This window comes from Thalassophryne amazonica, chromosome 16, assembly GCF_902500255.1.
Source record: "Thalassophryne amazonica chromosome 16, fThaAma1.1, whole genome shotgun sequence".
Lineage (NCBI taxonomy): Eukaryota > Metazoa > Chordata > Actinopteri > Batrachoidiformes > Batrachoididae > Thalassophryne > Thalassophryne amazonica.
Genome location: NC_047118.1, coordinates 42,944,876 through 42,961,002, shown reverse-complemented (window position 1 = coordinate 42,961,002; position 16,127 = coordinate 42,944,876). Strand labels below are relative to the sequence as shown.

Below are 16,127 nucleotides of genomic sequence, written 5' to 3'. Positions count from 1 at the left end.
CTCTCAATTTAGCACAAACTAATCCATCCATCTGTTATTTTTCCCCGGTTCTTTGTGTAACACTGCCCTTCCCAAAGTACAAATTCAAACTATTCTGCACTTTTAAATTTATTCAAAGTCACAGTGAAAAAATATCAGGTGTAGAATTTCTCTCACACACAAGATCCGCCCTTACAGAATCCCAAACAATGGACACAAACAGTTTTTCTAAAACATTTCAGTTATCTACATTTCATAGGCATTTCCTTATTGGCCCCCGTGGGCATTTGAGGGAGGTCCAACCCCCTGCCCAGGACCCGCACAGTAATGGAACATATATGATTTATAATGTAACCTAACTCTCTTTGTCCTAAATGGTAAAAAAAAAAAAAAAAATGGTTAAATCTGGTTCGACATGCACATACCAACAGAGAACAAAGGAAAGTAAGAATAAGAGTGAAAACTAAGAATACAATCCTAAAATAACTACTTTAATACCAAAACGAGTACAGAATGCAAATACAGAAAACCATAATTGAACACACAAATATATCTAACACATTGATCTTCTATTCTCAAGACTGGCGCCACATCACTTCCGGCAAAGTGGCCAATCCGAAGGCAAGAATTCGTACTTCCATGACTGGCTGCTCGGTAAAAACACACCCGGGCTGTATGCTGTTCTATCATCCCTTTTGTTCAGTACTCTCCTTTCAGCCACTGTTGAATTCCATGCCAACCACCGAGACAATCAACCTATCCAACTTTGAAGTGTGCTGCTTCTTCATGCTGTCCCCCAAAGCACCACAGCATAAAACACGGCACTAGCTATCGCTGACAAATAAAACATCCACAGGGGCTTCTGGCAGGAAATACATCCTGTTTTGCCCCTTTTTTTTATAAAGGTATTCAGTATTACTTTTTCAGTGTAACTTGTCATCCAGCAGCAGCCCAAGACTTCTACCTCAACCCCATCTATCTCAACTAGCTGTGGGCTTGGTTTAGATGTCCGAAGGTCTATTTTCAGCTCTTTAGTTTTGGAGGTACTAAGCTGCAGGTGGTTCAAATGGTACCAGGTGACAAAGTCCTTTACCAAACTCCCGTACTGTTCCTCCTGATCACCCTTGATGCACACGGTCATGTCATCAGCAAACATCTGACTATGACACAGCTCAGAGATTAAATTAAAGTCCACCATACAGAGGGTGAAAAGAAGGGGAACCAGCAAGGTTCCCTGAGGTGCTCCCATGCTACTGACCACAGTGTCAGATGTGATGCCCTTTGTGAGGTAGTTAAACAATCCAAGACACCAAGTGTGAGTCCACCTGCATCCTGGTCAGTTTGCCGTGCAGCACAAGGGGCAGGATGGTGTTAAATGTACTTGAGAAGTCAAGAAAAAGAATTCTGACTGTGTGCATGGACCTCAGATGGGACCACAACCTGCTGTGCAACTTCCCCTCCAACTCCTCCTCCTCCTCCTCTGCACATGGCACAACCTGTAGGTTGTTATTCTGCGGTTCTTCTGCAGTACACTTCTGTGTTATGATGATACAATATGATACTGCAGTGTCATAGTGTATGGCTGGTTTCACATACAAATATGCATTTGTCAATTTGTGTGCACATACTCACATTCCATGTGCGGTGATTCTCTTTGATCTGAACTTGAAAGTCAAAGGATTTGAAGAAACTGGATCGAGGGCTGCCTGGACTCAACAATATCAAGGTCCCATTGATGCTGCTGCTGACATTGGGGGCGCTGGGAGCATGCATTTTAACTGTCACATGCACATGCACAGAAAAGATCACATGTATACAATTCATGTTGGATGCATTTAAAAAAAAGCAATGTGCCTGCTTTTTCTGTGCTCATTCCATGAATCCAAAGAACAAGAAGGGCACTTAAGAATCCATATCAAACTTTATAAAATTTAGTCAAAATCTCTTCGTTTGTATAACAGCTACCCTTGCAACGTTAAAGTAAACAAACAAATACATTAATTATAATAAATAATATATAAATAATAATAAATAAATAAAATGTAAATAAAATAAAATATAATAATAAATAAATAAATAAAGGTGTGGACATGCCCCCCTAACATTTTATTGCTTGTATTTCAGACACAACTTCATTAGCATCCTGACAACAAAAGATAATTATGTTTAAAAGGGTCACTTTGAGCAAAAGTGGGTTTTATGTGCTTTTTACTATTTAATTCTTTGGTGACTTCATGTTACATATTTAAAGTCTCACAATTATGTAGAGATTCCTCTGCTATTAACACCATTTGTGCCCGATTCAGCTTGTTTTAGACTTCTGTGACACATGTCACAGGCCCTTTCCATTTTTATTTTCATACTTACAGAAATTGTGCACACAACAATTCTAAGTTTTTACTGAGTATTTATCTTGCTTTTGTAAGTAAATGTTACTCACGTGTCATTAGTAAAATCTCCTTTCAAAGCTAATAAAGGGAAACTTTGACATAGTGGGTTTCTCATCTTATATCAGACTCTCTGGATGTGAAGCATCACGTTTACCTCCTCTTTTTTACGTAACAGATGAACATTCATGCACACAGACAGGATTTGAACCACAGCTGTTCAGCTCATGGAGACCTTCTTCTTTCAGCTGACTCTGTTCTAATATCATGTTTGTCTGCAACACTCCAGTTTTGCCCAGCGAGGTTTACACTTATCTTTTTCAGGTTCTGGTTGGCTTTAGAGAACTGTGACTCAGTTTGTAACACCAGTCACCCCTCCATTAAAAGGTTGGTGGCTCAATTTCCACTTGTGTGTGTAAGTTTCCCTGCACAAGGGAGGAGAGAATCTTAAAGTGGGGTGAAAGGATGAGAAGCATCACTGTGCAGCGGGTTGAGAACATGTTGCTAGATGGCAGGGCACTTTCAGAAACTTCTTCTTATCAGATCCGACACAGTTCTGAAGTAGAACTAACTAATTACAGTATATTAGAGACATTTACTGACAAAAACACAAGAGAATACAACCAGTTAAATTTACTGTGAATTTCTGTGTGCAAATTGTTACCAAGATTTTTTAAAGTAAATTTTACTCCACATCTTTTCAAAAGTAAAATATCTTTCTAAAAGACGTGGTGACCTTTTAGTAATATTCTGTGTATTATATGACTTTCAGTGATTTTCATATTTACACCCATGTGCAACAGTAGTATGTGTGTGTGTGTGTGTGTGTGTGTGTGTGTGTGTGTGTGTGTGTGTGTGTGTGTGTGTGTGTGTGTGTGTGTGTGTGTGTGTGTGTGTGTGTGTGTGTGTGTGTGTGTGTGTGTGTGTGTCATTCCTTTGCTCTGTCTGAGTGTGAACAAAGTAACCAGATTTGGACCAGACGTCATGGAATGTCTGAGGGTCAGTCAAGGACAAAGTTATCTGATTTTTCAGAATAAAATAAAAGTCAAGGTCAACATTTCGACCCCTTGCTTATACTGTAATGAGGAGACATTTAGAATAACTAGTTCAAGGGATTTGGTGATTATGAAACACTAAAATGAAGTCAAATAGCCCCCTTCTGTTGGTCACATGACCTTTTATCCCTGGGTAATCTTGGAAGCTAAAACTTAAGTTCATAACTGTTTAACTCAAAAGTTTGGATATGAATTAAATAGAGTGGAAGGGTTGTGCATTAGTGATATAGTGGTACTGTTTTACAGAGAATGGACTTTGACTTTGTACCTTTTAAGTCATACAAAGGTGTGCAGTTGTCACTTTATTGACCAGTTCCATATTTTACTTGGCATTTTTCTTGGATCCAGATCTGACACACACATTTGTCTGTGCACACTCACTGTGGTGACACGGTTTGTAGTTTGTCAGGTTCTCCACCAGCATCCCGTTGCACTCTATGCGGATGCTGGGCATGACTTCTGCACTGGTGAATCTCTGCACGGACACATTAAGGCGTTAAACACTGACAGTAATACGAAGCTGAAGAGCAACATTCTGCTGCAGCAAGACCAGTAATTTGTGTTTTGTTTTGTTTTAATTTGGTGCAGCATCTTCCTGGTCATACTCGATGACTGCTAATTGAAAAGCCCTAAAATCAAAGAAAAAATCAGCATTGAAATTAATGTTTTCACACTAAAACAATGATATTTAATTAAATATGTGACAAGTAGGAAATTCATTTGCACAGATTGTAATTGTGATTATTTATTTGAGTAATTTATCAGGTTTGTTAAAATCTTTCCATATTTTCTAACAGCTCATAAAATGTTGATTTCAAGCATTAGAAACAGAATGACTTACTTTATTTTCAAAGACAAAACTGCAACCTGGTGGAGAATTCTGCAGCTGCTTCAACTTGCATCTTCGGCTAAGTTAAAAAAGAAAGAAAGAAAGAAAGAAAAAGAAAGAAAGAAAGAAAGAAAGAAAGAAAGAAAGAAAGAAAGAAAGAAAGAAAGAAAGAAAGAAAGAAAGAAAGAAAGAAAGAAAGAAAGAAAGAAAGAAAGAAAGAAAGAAAGAAAGAAAGAACACTGCAGGTCACATTAAGGGCCCCTTTACACAGTTCGAATGTGGCTGAATTGCGCATGAAGCAGGAATTGTAGTAGAGAAGCTTGAATCTTCGACTGGACTGGGTTGCTTGACGCGAGGACGTTTCGCTTCAAATCGCAGAAGCTTCCTCAGCTAAAATTCTTGCTCTGGTAGTCTGACTTCTGTCTGACTCTTGTAGAGAAGAATAAAACAGAAGCCAACAAAAGCTGGAGTTTTAAACCTAACCAGACCCCTCCTACTGAGAGGCAGACTGCTATAGGCTAGTGACTAAATAATAGCTCTAATTAGCAACTATTGTGCTGTAGTTAGCACACCTAATGGCAGGACAGCTGTCCCTCTAATGATGGGATGGATGCCTTTCTGATGGCTCCCTTGATGACGTGAATGACTCTTTACCATGAACAAAAGACTGAAACTCCTTTGACCTGAGTACCCCATTGTAAACAGGGGATAAATTGTGTCTCAGACCCCCTCCCCGGTTAAGGCTGGGTTTCAAACGTTTCACAAAGAATGCCTCCTTGACCCCTCTCTCAAACCATTTCTTCTCTCTGGCTAATATTTTAACTTCCTTGTCCTCAAACGTGTGGTTAGTGTCTTTGAGGTGGAGGTGAACTGCAGACTGAGGTCCACTGGCGCCCTCTCTGCGGTGCTGGTATAGGAATTGTATGCAATACGTGTAAAATACGCCTCATACAGCTGTCGCTACAACTATTTATGCACACCAGCGGCTGAAAGATAGAGTTTGCGCTGTGAGAGCCCATTGAACCCTCTCACGGCAGGTGTCAACCAAATTCCAGGTGACACATAGGAACATCTAACACCGCTCGCTGGACACTTAGAAAATGTGTGGCGATTCGCGCTGTAAGCAGACACCCCCACGTGAGTGGCATTGTAAAAGAACAACGCAAATGCGGTGTGCCAGAGTGCCAGCTCCCCCCGCAACACATGTGCCATGCATGTGAATCACACGTGTTGCGCTACTCCCCCCATACCCCATCCGCAACACATGTGGTGTGCCGGGGTGGGGGGAAGCACACTTGCATCAACTGCTGATATAGATGTACAGATGGAGTAGCCAGCCACGTCAGAGCGCACACAGCACAGCAAACCACCTCCCAGCTGCTGACCAGAGACTCACTGACAGCTACAAACACTGAGACCACAGCCAGGACAGGTATATTAATAAGTACTACACTACCTACATACACAATTACATAAGAAATAACTAAAAAGAAATGATCACATAACATAACACAGAAACAGAGTGACACATTGGTGTTTGCGGTGAACTGATGGGGGGGGGGTGTCCGCCGACAGCTGCAGCTGTTGAGATCCCTGGTTCTGGACGGCATGGCTGGGGAACACGTACCATGTTTGGACGGACATGAACTAACAACTGTCCACTGTGATGCGTGTGTATCTGCTTGTTGTCCTCACGTGGATATACATGAAAACATATATAGCTGTTGCGACGGGCTGCAGCAAGCAAGCACACAGCACGCACATTGACAGGCTATGCCATCCCGTGGGTGGCATGTATTTTTTTTTTCACAGCAGCTGCGTGATGTGGTTACAAATGCTCCAGCTGCTCACACTGTGTTCCCACTGCAACGGTTTCGTGCATGAGCTTGCACAAAACTGTCGCAGAAGGATCGTTCACGCCTGCCCGACTACATGTACCTCCCGACGTCGGCTTGCTGTTTTCGTGGTTCGCTCTTATGAGCTGTTTTGCCGTGATTCGCCCTGATTTATACTTATTCGTGTACTACATATGAAGGGACCCTAAAACAAGACAGCTGAGGAATTCGACAACATGCACGATACAAAAAAAAATCTCATTCATCATATTTCAGAAAACCAACAGTCCAGTTCATAACTCTTTGGACAGTGCCTTTGTGTGTATGTGTGTGTGTGTGTGTGTGTGTGTCTTGGTGGCTTCCCTCACTAGTCTCCTGTTTGCAGAATCACTCAGTTTTCTGTTTCTCCAGACAGATTCACCGTGTAGTGCCACAGTTTGTATTTCTAAATGATCGATGTAAATGAAGTTCAAGAGATATTAAGTGACTTCGAAATGTTCATGTATCCATCCTCTGACTCCTTGAAAACAAACTGGCTGGAAGGTGATGGTCTGCATCAACAACAATCCTTGTATGTAGTTTGTCCAATTCCTTACTGGGCTCTGAAAAGGGTGGGACTGTGTATAAAAATGGCTTTAATTCCTCAATAGCAAAGGTGACATTTTTGTTTAACCCTTTGAAATAAAGCTAAATGTTGACACTACAAACACATCTTATTTAATTTTGACTCTTATTGCAGGCAAAATTCCAAAAACGGTGTCACTGCCAGAATAAGTGTGGACCTGACTAAATATAATAATGGACAACTGCATAAATAATCCTACACACACACACATATATATATATATATATATATATATTTCAAACTCATCTCAGCATTATAAAATGTTATTTCTTCTCTCTTAATTTCAGGCACATTTTTATTTTAAACACTCTTAAAAAGAACCAACTTAAAAAAAAAGTGTTACAATTGGTAAAAACTGAATGAATTAAGTTGTTTGAACTTAAGTTAGATCAATTCCAATTTACAAACTTAAGTTCAAACAACTTAATTAATTCAGGTTTTACCAATTGTAATGCTTTTTCAAACTGGTTCAACTATTCTCTTTTTCCGTGATAGTTGATCACACGATGCTCTATTTACTGTAATTCAAAGAGCTTATTTATTTAATTTGTTTTTATTTTCTTTGCAATATCTCAAACTTACATCAGTAAAGTGCCATCTTTACCACCTTTCTTCATCATCCAGGTTTTCTTGGCCCCAGAGATCCAGCAGTCCACCCCAGGACCCAGAGCCGAGCTGTTCCACGTGCAGCTCACATTGTTGACGAAGTCATTTACACACGACAGTCCTTCAAAGACACAGACATAACAACAACAACAACAACAACAACCATAAAAACAAAACAAAAACTACAGATTATGCTGAAGTCTCTTTATCAGTGTCATTGGGCATGTCCTTCATGTGAGGTGTTCAAATGCAACGAGTTAAGGACAGTTTGCCAGATTCACTTTCGCTGGACTCTTATATGTTTTTCATCTCTTATAAACGTCTTACATTTTTCAGGTCATTTTTGCTGTAAAACCTGTTAGATTTACTTGAACAGTTTAAATGTTTAGTCCCCTCAAATGATATTGGTGTAAACCTATTTTGATTAGTAAAGTAATCATGATTAAATAGTGTTAAATTAACTTAAATGTGCATAATAATGTAATGTCCTAATTGATTTACGTATTTTTCCATGGACACTAATTTAGTGATCAAAGGTGATGACTACATGTGTTTGTGACCAGGTCACTTTGGACAACTCTTGGTTACTACTCGAATGACTTAATGTCTACTAAGAGGTTACTTAGGGAGACTGACTCAGATGAAGAGTATCACTTGTATGGTGAGGGAGTTTCAGCTTAGACATTTTTGCAATGTGATGTGATCTAATATATACGGTATTTTCTCAGGTATAAGTCACACCTGTCAAAAAAATGCCTTGAAGAGCAAAAAACAATCTTTAGGTTGCACCTTTTTTCTGTATTAGCTGCTTCTTAATTTGGAATTCATGTGCAGTTTTGGGATGTACGTTTTATTTTTAGCATTTATTATTTCATTATTGGAGTTTATTTGTGTAGTGCTTTGATTCCTGGGAAAGTCCTATATAAATAGTTATTACAATAATTATTAATTTCAAAAAGTGTGGATTTTTTTCAGTATATAAGCCACATCAGAGTGGCAGCTGCACCCCTCCCCACACTAGTTAAAAAAAAAAAACATGACTGATAATCTAGAGTCTAGATTATCAGTCATGTTTAATCCATTTGTCTAGATTCTAGACAAATGGTAGGTGCCTCAGTGTAGAGAAACCCGGTGGCTGGAGAAGGCCATGGTTGTGTCAGATGTTTACTTTCTTGAAGTGGAGATGGACCGTTCATCTGCCTGGGTGGATGCCATCCAGGATCCTAGGCATTCCGTGGTATTGTGCATGTGGTGATTATATGTGACACCAGTGCATGCTCACAGTCTTGACTTGATTTTGCCATAGAGAGGCAATTGGGGATTGATAAAGTGACCTCTTGGCTCACAGGCAACTTGCTCTTCCGATTCAACCCCAGTTACCAACTTTCATATTTTATTACGTCCAGCAAGGACGTAATAAAATCATCTGCATTTATTTATTTGTCTGACTGTTAGCAGGATTACGTCAAAACTACTGGACAGATTTTGACAAAATTTTCATCACCCATAGATAATAGGCCATGGAAGACTTCATTCAATTTTGAATGTGATCTGGATCCAGATTCTGGCTCAAGGTATCACTTTATATAGGCTTTGAAGGATTACATCAGAAAAATCTACTTCACAGATTCTCACCAAATTTGCACCACAAATAGATATTAGGGCATGGAAGACTCCACTGAATCTTGGAGGTGATCTGGATTGGGATCCTAGATCAGGATTTCACTTTGTCAGATTTTGAAGATTACGTCAAAACTACTTAATGTAGTTTACTTTTTTTCTTTCTGTTAAAAAAATACAAACTTTGCATTGTATTGTATTTTTTCTATGTGTGTTCATCATTGTGTCAGTATTATATTGTATTAAAAAGTGTATCAGTGGGTGCATATGTAAAAAAAAAGAAAGAAAGGAATTATATATTCTTGTAATTTGTTTGTTTGGTTCTAATAAAAGTATTTGAAAATAACTACTTAATGGATTTTCACCAAATTTTTGCCATACTTTGGTGTTAGGCCATGGAAGACTGTATTAAAATTATGAAGGTGGTCTGGACACAGATCCAGATTCTGGATCAGGATTTCGCTTTGTAGACTTTTAAGGATGATGTCAAAACTACTTCACGGATACGACATCACGATGTAAAACCAAGATCAGGAAGACACAATTTTGTTTCAGCTTGTGATTGAAATATTAGATTGCAACATCAGTCGGACCATTCTGGATCAGTATGCAGTTTGCCTTGTGTTGTGGAATCCGGATCCAGATAAAATCTGGATCGCGATATGAACCACATATCTTTTATTTTGAGTTCTCCTCAACCCTTGATGGACGTCAGAAATTTCTGATTTCTCTTGTTTTATTTATTTACGTATTCATTTTATAAATTCAAAATCTCTGACAAACACTGACACCTTCTTGGTTTACTGAGTCAGACTCGGAGTTAACCAACAAATTGCATTTATGTAAAAAAACAAACAAACAAAAAAAACAAATAGTGTTTGTAGTCAGTAGTGCAGATTTAATTCATGCACGTGTTCTCTTGTATGTCAAAGTGTCACTGAGAAAGACAGATAACCACAACGTGATTTACTTGTTGACCACATTAAAATTTGGAGGGTTCAGTGTGAACATCACCGCTGAATTTGTACAAGTCTTAAATTAGTTAAACTATAATTATGAATAAGTGAAATGTGCATGAAAATATTAAATTCCACACTGTAAAACATTCTAGTCCCATTTAAAGCCATTTGACTCAAAGAGCTCTGACAAGTTTTGGATTTTCATTTCAGCTGTAGAGGTTTTACAAAGTTAAACTTACAGTAATTCATTGTGCTGACTATTTGAAACTTGTACTTGTTGAATGTACTTGGATGTGTAAGTTAATACAAAAAGAAAAAAAGGCGAGACTGAGGGATGACAGCTCAAGAAAAAATAGTTACCTTAGCTTAAGAGGTTGCGAAACTGTCTTTAAACCACTGCTAAATAATAGCCATAATTAAATAGTTATGCACTGAAGACAGGTCATATATATTGGAAATCGAACTTAGACATAGACACTAACTGGAAAACAAAAAGGAGTAATTTGAATTTTTGTGTTGAAACCGAAGTATTCTTCAAGTTAACGCAAGGCAGTAGGTGAACTTTCATTTCCAAGCTAAACTATATTGAAATGTTTTGTGACGTACAGACTATAAAGAATTACAGTTATTATTACTGCTACACTTTGTATATTTAAGTTATTTCAACACTTAATATCAAGTTTGTTTTGCTTCATCAAAACAATTATGAATACTTTATTTACATTAACTTAATTGATTTGCAGTAATCCATTTCTTCAGTCTGATCAGATTGAAGTCTACTTCAGAGAAGATTCATATACAAAATAACTAACTCACAATATATTTAAGTTTATATATATATATATATATATATATATATATATATATATATATATATATATATATATATATATATATATATATATATATATATATATATATATATATATGATTACATGATATGATTGGTGAAAATATATATATTTTCACCAATCATAAAAAAAGGAGAATACTGCTGGACCAACTTAAAAAGTGCTTCAATTGGTAACATCAATTCTGTTGATCCAAATTATCTTAGCAAGTAATATTTCTGCCAACTTTTCAGTGGGCCTCTTTGTAGCGTGAAGATTCCACAAATTGATGGTGTTATTTTTACATGTAAGAAGTGCAAAGAAATTAAAAAGTAAACCTAACGAATTAAGCCAAGACATCTGGAGCAGAATTTTTTCACTTCCACAAGTCAGGTTCCTCCTTAGAATCCATCTCAAAAACATTCATGGTACCATTAGCAACTGTACAAACTGTTATACAAAACATGTGACACTTGGGACCATTCAAACTTTATATCACTGAGGCTCCAAATAACATCCAGGAATGAAGGAACTTTTGCACTAACGGTCCAGCAGAACCTCAGGATCACAACTAAGGAACTGATGGAGTTGGAGTGAATGTGACACCAAAAATGAACATTTAAAAAAGGTTTGGCTTTAGATCTGGTGATCAACTGTAAACATTTTCTTGATTTTTGTTGATTTTAGAGGAGTGGATTCATCCGCGGTTTAAGAACTCGATATTAAACCCATTATTAGATCTAATTTAATTAACATCTTTCTTTGTACACGTTATTTATGTTATTTTTTTTTATTGGCAAAGGTCTTATTTTATCTCCAAATCTGACAATTATCATTTCTTTTACATATAATTTAAATTATTTGCATTGTCAAACTCAGTCCTTTCTTTCATGCGTTGGGTGATGATGATGTTGATGGTGATGATAATGATGTTACCTTGTTGGTGTCTCTGAGAGTGGCCAGTCTGCACTGAAAACAGAAGCAGCGGGACGTAAAAGAACCACAGGATATCCATGGATGTGATCACTGTACGCCTACAAAAACACAAAATCAAACTAAAACGCAAACAACATGACAATTTAAATAAATTTCTTAAATACATTTAGTCTCCACAATTTAAAAAAAACAATACTGTACTGAAAGGCTGCTTATCTAATAATTAAAAAATGTAAAATGTAGCTGGCACTACTTTATATATATATATATATATATATATATATATATATATATATATATATATATATATATATATATATATATGTGTGCGTGTGTGTGTGTGTGTGTGTGTGTATGTATGAAGTGGTCTGCAAACGATAAGAAAATAGGTTTGTATGATCAGTTTCTTTCATGAAATGAAAAAAAAAATGTATTTGAGAGGCTGTTATTGTAATTGGATAAAACCAGGAACCCTGTGTGCTAATGCAATTTTAATTGGATTATATTAAAACATTTTTGAGAGGTAGTCTGTACCTCTGTTGTTCTGGTACCACATAGAACAGCTGACGGACTCAATCTGAAAAACCACCACACTAACAAGTGAAATTTGACTGAAAACAAGCATATTCAAGTCAACATGTCAACTTTCTGTTACAGTAAGAGCTTCCTGTTGGCACTGAAAGTACAGGTATGTGCAAAAGTCTTAGGTGCCAGGGGATTTTTTTTTTTTTCCTCTGTCAGTGCATCAACAGAAAGTCCTGTTTGAAATGTCCAAATTTTCCGACTCAAACAAAAATAAAATGTTTTTTTTACAAATGTATTTCATTATACAGCCTAATCAATTACAAACTTTATTTCCAAAATAAATAATTTTTTAAAAACGTGATTTTTTTGTGTGTGTGTACATGTGCTGTTTTATACATGGTGACACAAACTTGTGGATAATCAATCTGTAATGGAATGACTGTAAACACCTGATTAATGTCAAGAGTCCGACTGAAATAAATGATATATTTCTAAAGGTGAAAAGCTGACACCTATTTTACACAGTTACCATGTAGTACTAATCATGAAACATTCAGACACATGAGATTACTGTTACTTTAAAATGTGACCTCTTACAAAACACAAGGTTCAAACAAAACTTTCACATTTAAGACCTTTGAAGTAAATATTAATATTTTAGAAAAACAACTTTGGGGGAAAAGATTCATATTCATAAGATTCATATATATATACACACACACACACACACACACATATATATATATATATATATATATATATATATTTGTATGTATGTATGTATATAAACTATTCATTCATTTTCTATACCCGCTTACTCTGATAAAGGGTCGGGGGGGCTGGAGCCTATCCCAGCAGTCAGAGGGCGAGACATAGTTTACACCCTGGACAGGACGCCAGTCTATCACAGGGTCACATATAGATCGACAAACTCATTCACACCTACGGTCAATTTCAAGTTAAGTCACCTAATCTGCATGTGTTTGTAAGTGGGAAGAACCCAGAGCACCCGGAGGGAACCCAATGCAAACACAGAGAGAACATGTACACCCCATACTGAAAAGACCAGGAGGGAAGTGATCCCACAACCTTCTGTGCTGACCACTAACTACACATATCATATATATATACGTATATATATATATACATATAATTATTTAGATGTTTAAAAGTAATCAATTAGAAACATTTCAATAACGAATCTAGAATCAAAACAAAATCTATACCCTTTGTCCTAATGGAGCTGTTAAAATATTAAAAATATTGTTCACACAGTGAATAGCATAGAATAGTGGAGAAAGCAGTTGATTTTTGATTAAATGAACATCGTTTTTAAAGAAGGGATTTTTCCACAAAGGTTCGTTTTGTGTCATCAGTTATTAGTGCTTTTCCACCACAAACTGAACTGTTTACATCTTTGCGTTACTGCTGTTTCATTATCATCAGTGTGACATGAGATAAAACGGTCTCTTTTCCCCGTCTCTCACAGGGTGAACATTCTTGGTGAGAACAGCTGATCAGGCTGCATTTCAACTATATGAACTAATGCTGCTGCACTTTTAACATGCTATGCAAACACATTAACATGCATAAAATTTATGTTAAATTTATCTACATGAAGTCTACCAGCAGCATTGTAGCTCACTCAAAATCTTACCGTACCTTGCTGATCTCCCTCAGTGAGGACAGCTGCAGGTCCTCATGGTCTCCTGTGATGGACAGATGAATTTAGACTTCCTGCTGTCTCTCTCTCTCTCTCTCTCTCTCTCTCTCTCTCTCTCTCTCTCTCTCTCTCTCTCTTCCTGTCTTTTTGCTCCTCATCACTGTCTCACTCTCTCATGTGATCGCCCGTCTCTCATGTTCTGTCTCTCTTGACCTACGCCTTCTCACATTTGCACTCGTCCCCTATTCTCCTCATTCTCCTCCATCTTGCCCAGTGACATTTTCCACTTGTAACCACAGCTTCTGACTGAGGCTGACAGGAAGCCTCACTGTGAGTGATGGTGAGAGAGGCTCAGCGGGGGGGCGGAGGATGAGTGCTGCTGGTAGGTGTGGCAGCTGTAACTTACAGCTTGCAGGTACCGGGGCCCATTGCTGGTTTTAGGATAATAATTGCACTGAAAAGCTGAAATACAAAGCACACCACATCCTGTTTCAATTGCAAAGTGAGTGGCTTGCATGAAAAGAAAGGTACACATCGTCTTATGAAGTGGTTTATATCAATGAAAGTCATCTTAAACAAAAGAGTAAAGAGGTTAAACATGCCAGATTTAGAACCACGATGTGATTTAGGATGCAACGTTTCAGAGCATGAAAACCACTGCAGTTACAGCCGCAACCACTGCAGACACTGGAGCGTCTAATACCAAGATAAAATCAAGAGGCCTGCAAGGCTAAAATAAAATAATAAAAAATAAAAGACAGTGGATCCACACTGGGTACTACAGTGCATCCAGAAAGCATTCACAGTGCTTTATTTTTTCCACATTTTGTTATGTTACAGCCTTATTCCAAAATGGAGTAAATTAATTTTTTCCCCTCAAAATTCTACACACAACACCCCATAATGACAACATGAAAAAAGTTTTTTTTTAAGAAATTTTTGCAGCCCCAGGTCTTCTTGAATATGATGCCACAAGCTTGGTGCACCTATCTTTGGGCAGTTTTGCCCATTCCTCTTTGCAGCACCTCTAAAGCTCCATCAGGTTGGATGGGGAGCGTCGGTGCACAGCCATTTTCAGATCTCTCCAGAGATGTTTAATCAGATTCAGGTCTGGACTCTGGGTGGGTCACTCAAGGACATTCACAGAGTTGTCCTGAAGCCACTCCTTTGATATCTTGGGTGATTAGATAATGAGCTGTTATTTCTAAATGATTGGTTTTTAAGTATCAAAACTTTTTTGGTTTATTTTCTATGTGTAGGCAGTAGATCAGTTTTGACCACAAAGTACATGGACCCACTCTCGGAGTGGCCTTCTAGCTTAACCTTGCAGGATGAGCCATTCTGGCCCTGGACACAGGTATGCACTGTAATGTGTGTCCTCCTGTTATTGTTCACTTCCATCTTATAGTTCACTGAGGGCCCATTGTGCAACTCAAGATGCATCTCGCCACATGCAGAGGTCTCGCTATAACTACGCAAACCACAGAGCGTTCAGCACATACAACTATTGCAACACAACATATTTGAGCAGGCTGTGAGGTCTGAGTGGGTTTAGGCCTCCCACCTCCACCCCAACATACACACACACACACACACACACACACACACACACACACACACACACACACACACACACACACACACACACACACACACACACACACACACACACACACACACACACAGCAGAAGCAGCAGCAAGCCACAGTAGCAGGAGGCGACACATGATGTGCAGGAGGAAGCCGCATTTACGAGGTGATACGGCAGTTTGTGAAAGGTCAGAGGCCGCCATGCCCGAGGCAGGAAGCTGCTCTGAGGGCCGCGATGATCTTTGTGCTCAGAAGGCAACAAGAAAACATTCTCCATCTCCAGACCACAAAGAGGGTGGAGGTGACAACAACCAGATGTGGGTACACTCATTTATATATACACTCAACAAAAATATAAACGCAACACTCAAAGATCTAAAACTTTTTCCACATACACAATATCAATTTAATTAATTTCATTTATTAATTTATATAGCGCCAAATCACGACAAAGTCGCACCAAGGCGCTTCACATAATTCACAACAACACAAATTAAAAGCAAGAAAAGCACAGTTAAAAGATAAAACACAGTAGAATAAAAAGAAATTACAAAGCAAACACAAACAAATTAAAAAATTAATGATAAGACAGTCTAAAAAAGTGGGTCTTCAGTATTGATTTAAAAATCTCCACTGTGTCAGACTGCCGAATAACAGCAGGTAGATCATTCCAAAGAGCCGGACCACGG

General features: G+C 38.0%; 1 protein-coding gene across 3 annotated transcripts in view; it reads right to left on the bottom strand.

Annotated features, from left to right (window-relative positions):
• The window catches only part of il2rb (interleukin 2 receptor, beta), a 29,916-nt gene extending 15,735 nt beyond the window's left edge, over positions 1-14,181 (bottom strand). For 2 of the 3 annotated variants that reach the window (XM_034190990.1, XM_034190992.1), the window contains exons 1-7: positions 13,997-14,181; positions 13,849-13,948; positions 11,662-11,748; positions 7,293-7,437; positions 4,263-4,329; positions 3,803-3,896; positions 1,612-1,757 (exon numbers count right to left, since the gene is read on the bottom strand). In XM_034190990.1, coding sequence (XP_034046881.1) covers positions 1,612-1,757; positions 3,803-3,896; positions 4,263-4,329; positions 7,293-7,437; positions 11,662-11,740 — 531 coding nt within the window. In that variant the 5' untranslated portion in view covers positions 11,741-11,748; positions 13,849-13,948; positions 13,997-14,181. Of the gene's footprint in view, positions 1-1,611; positions 1,758-3,802; positions 3,897-4,262; positions 4,330-7,292; positions 7,438-11,661; positions 11,760-13,848; positions 13,949-13,996 lie in introns of those variants that run through there. The other variant, XM_034190991.1, reaches the window with a different exon arrangement.
• Between the last annotated feature and the right edge of the window lie 1,946 nt (positions 14,182-16,127).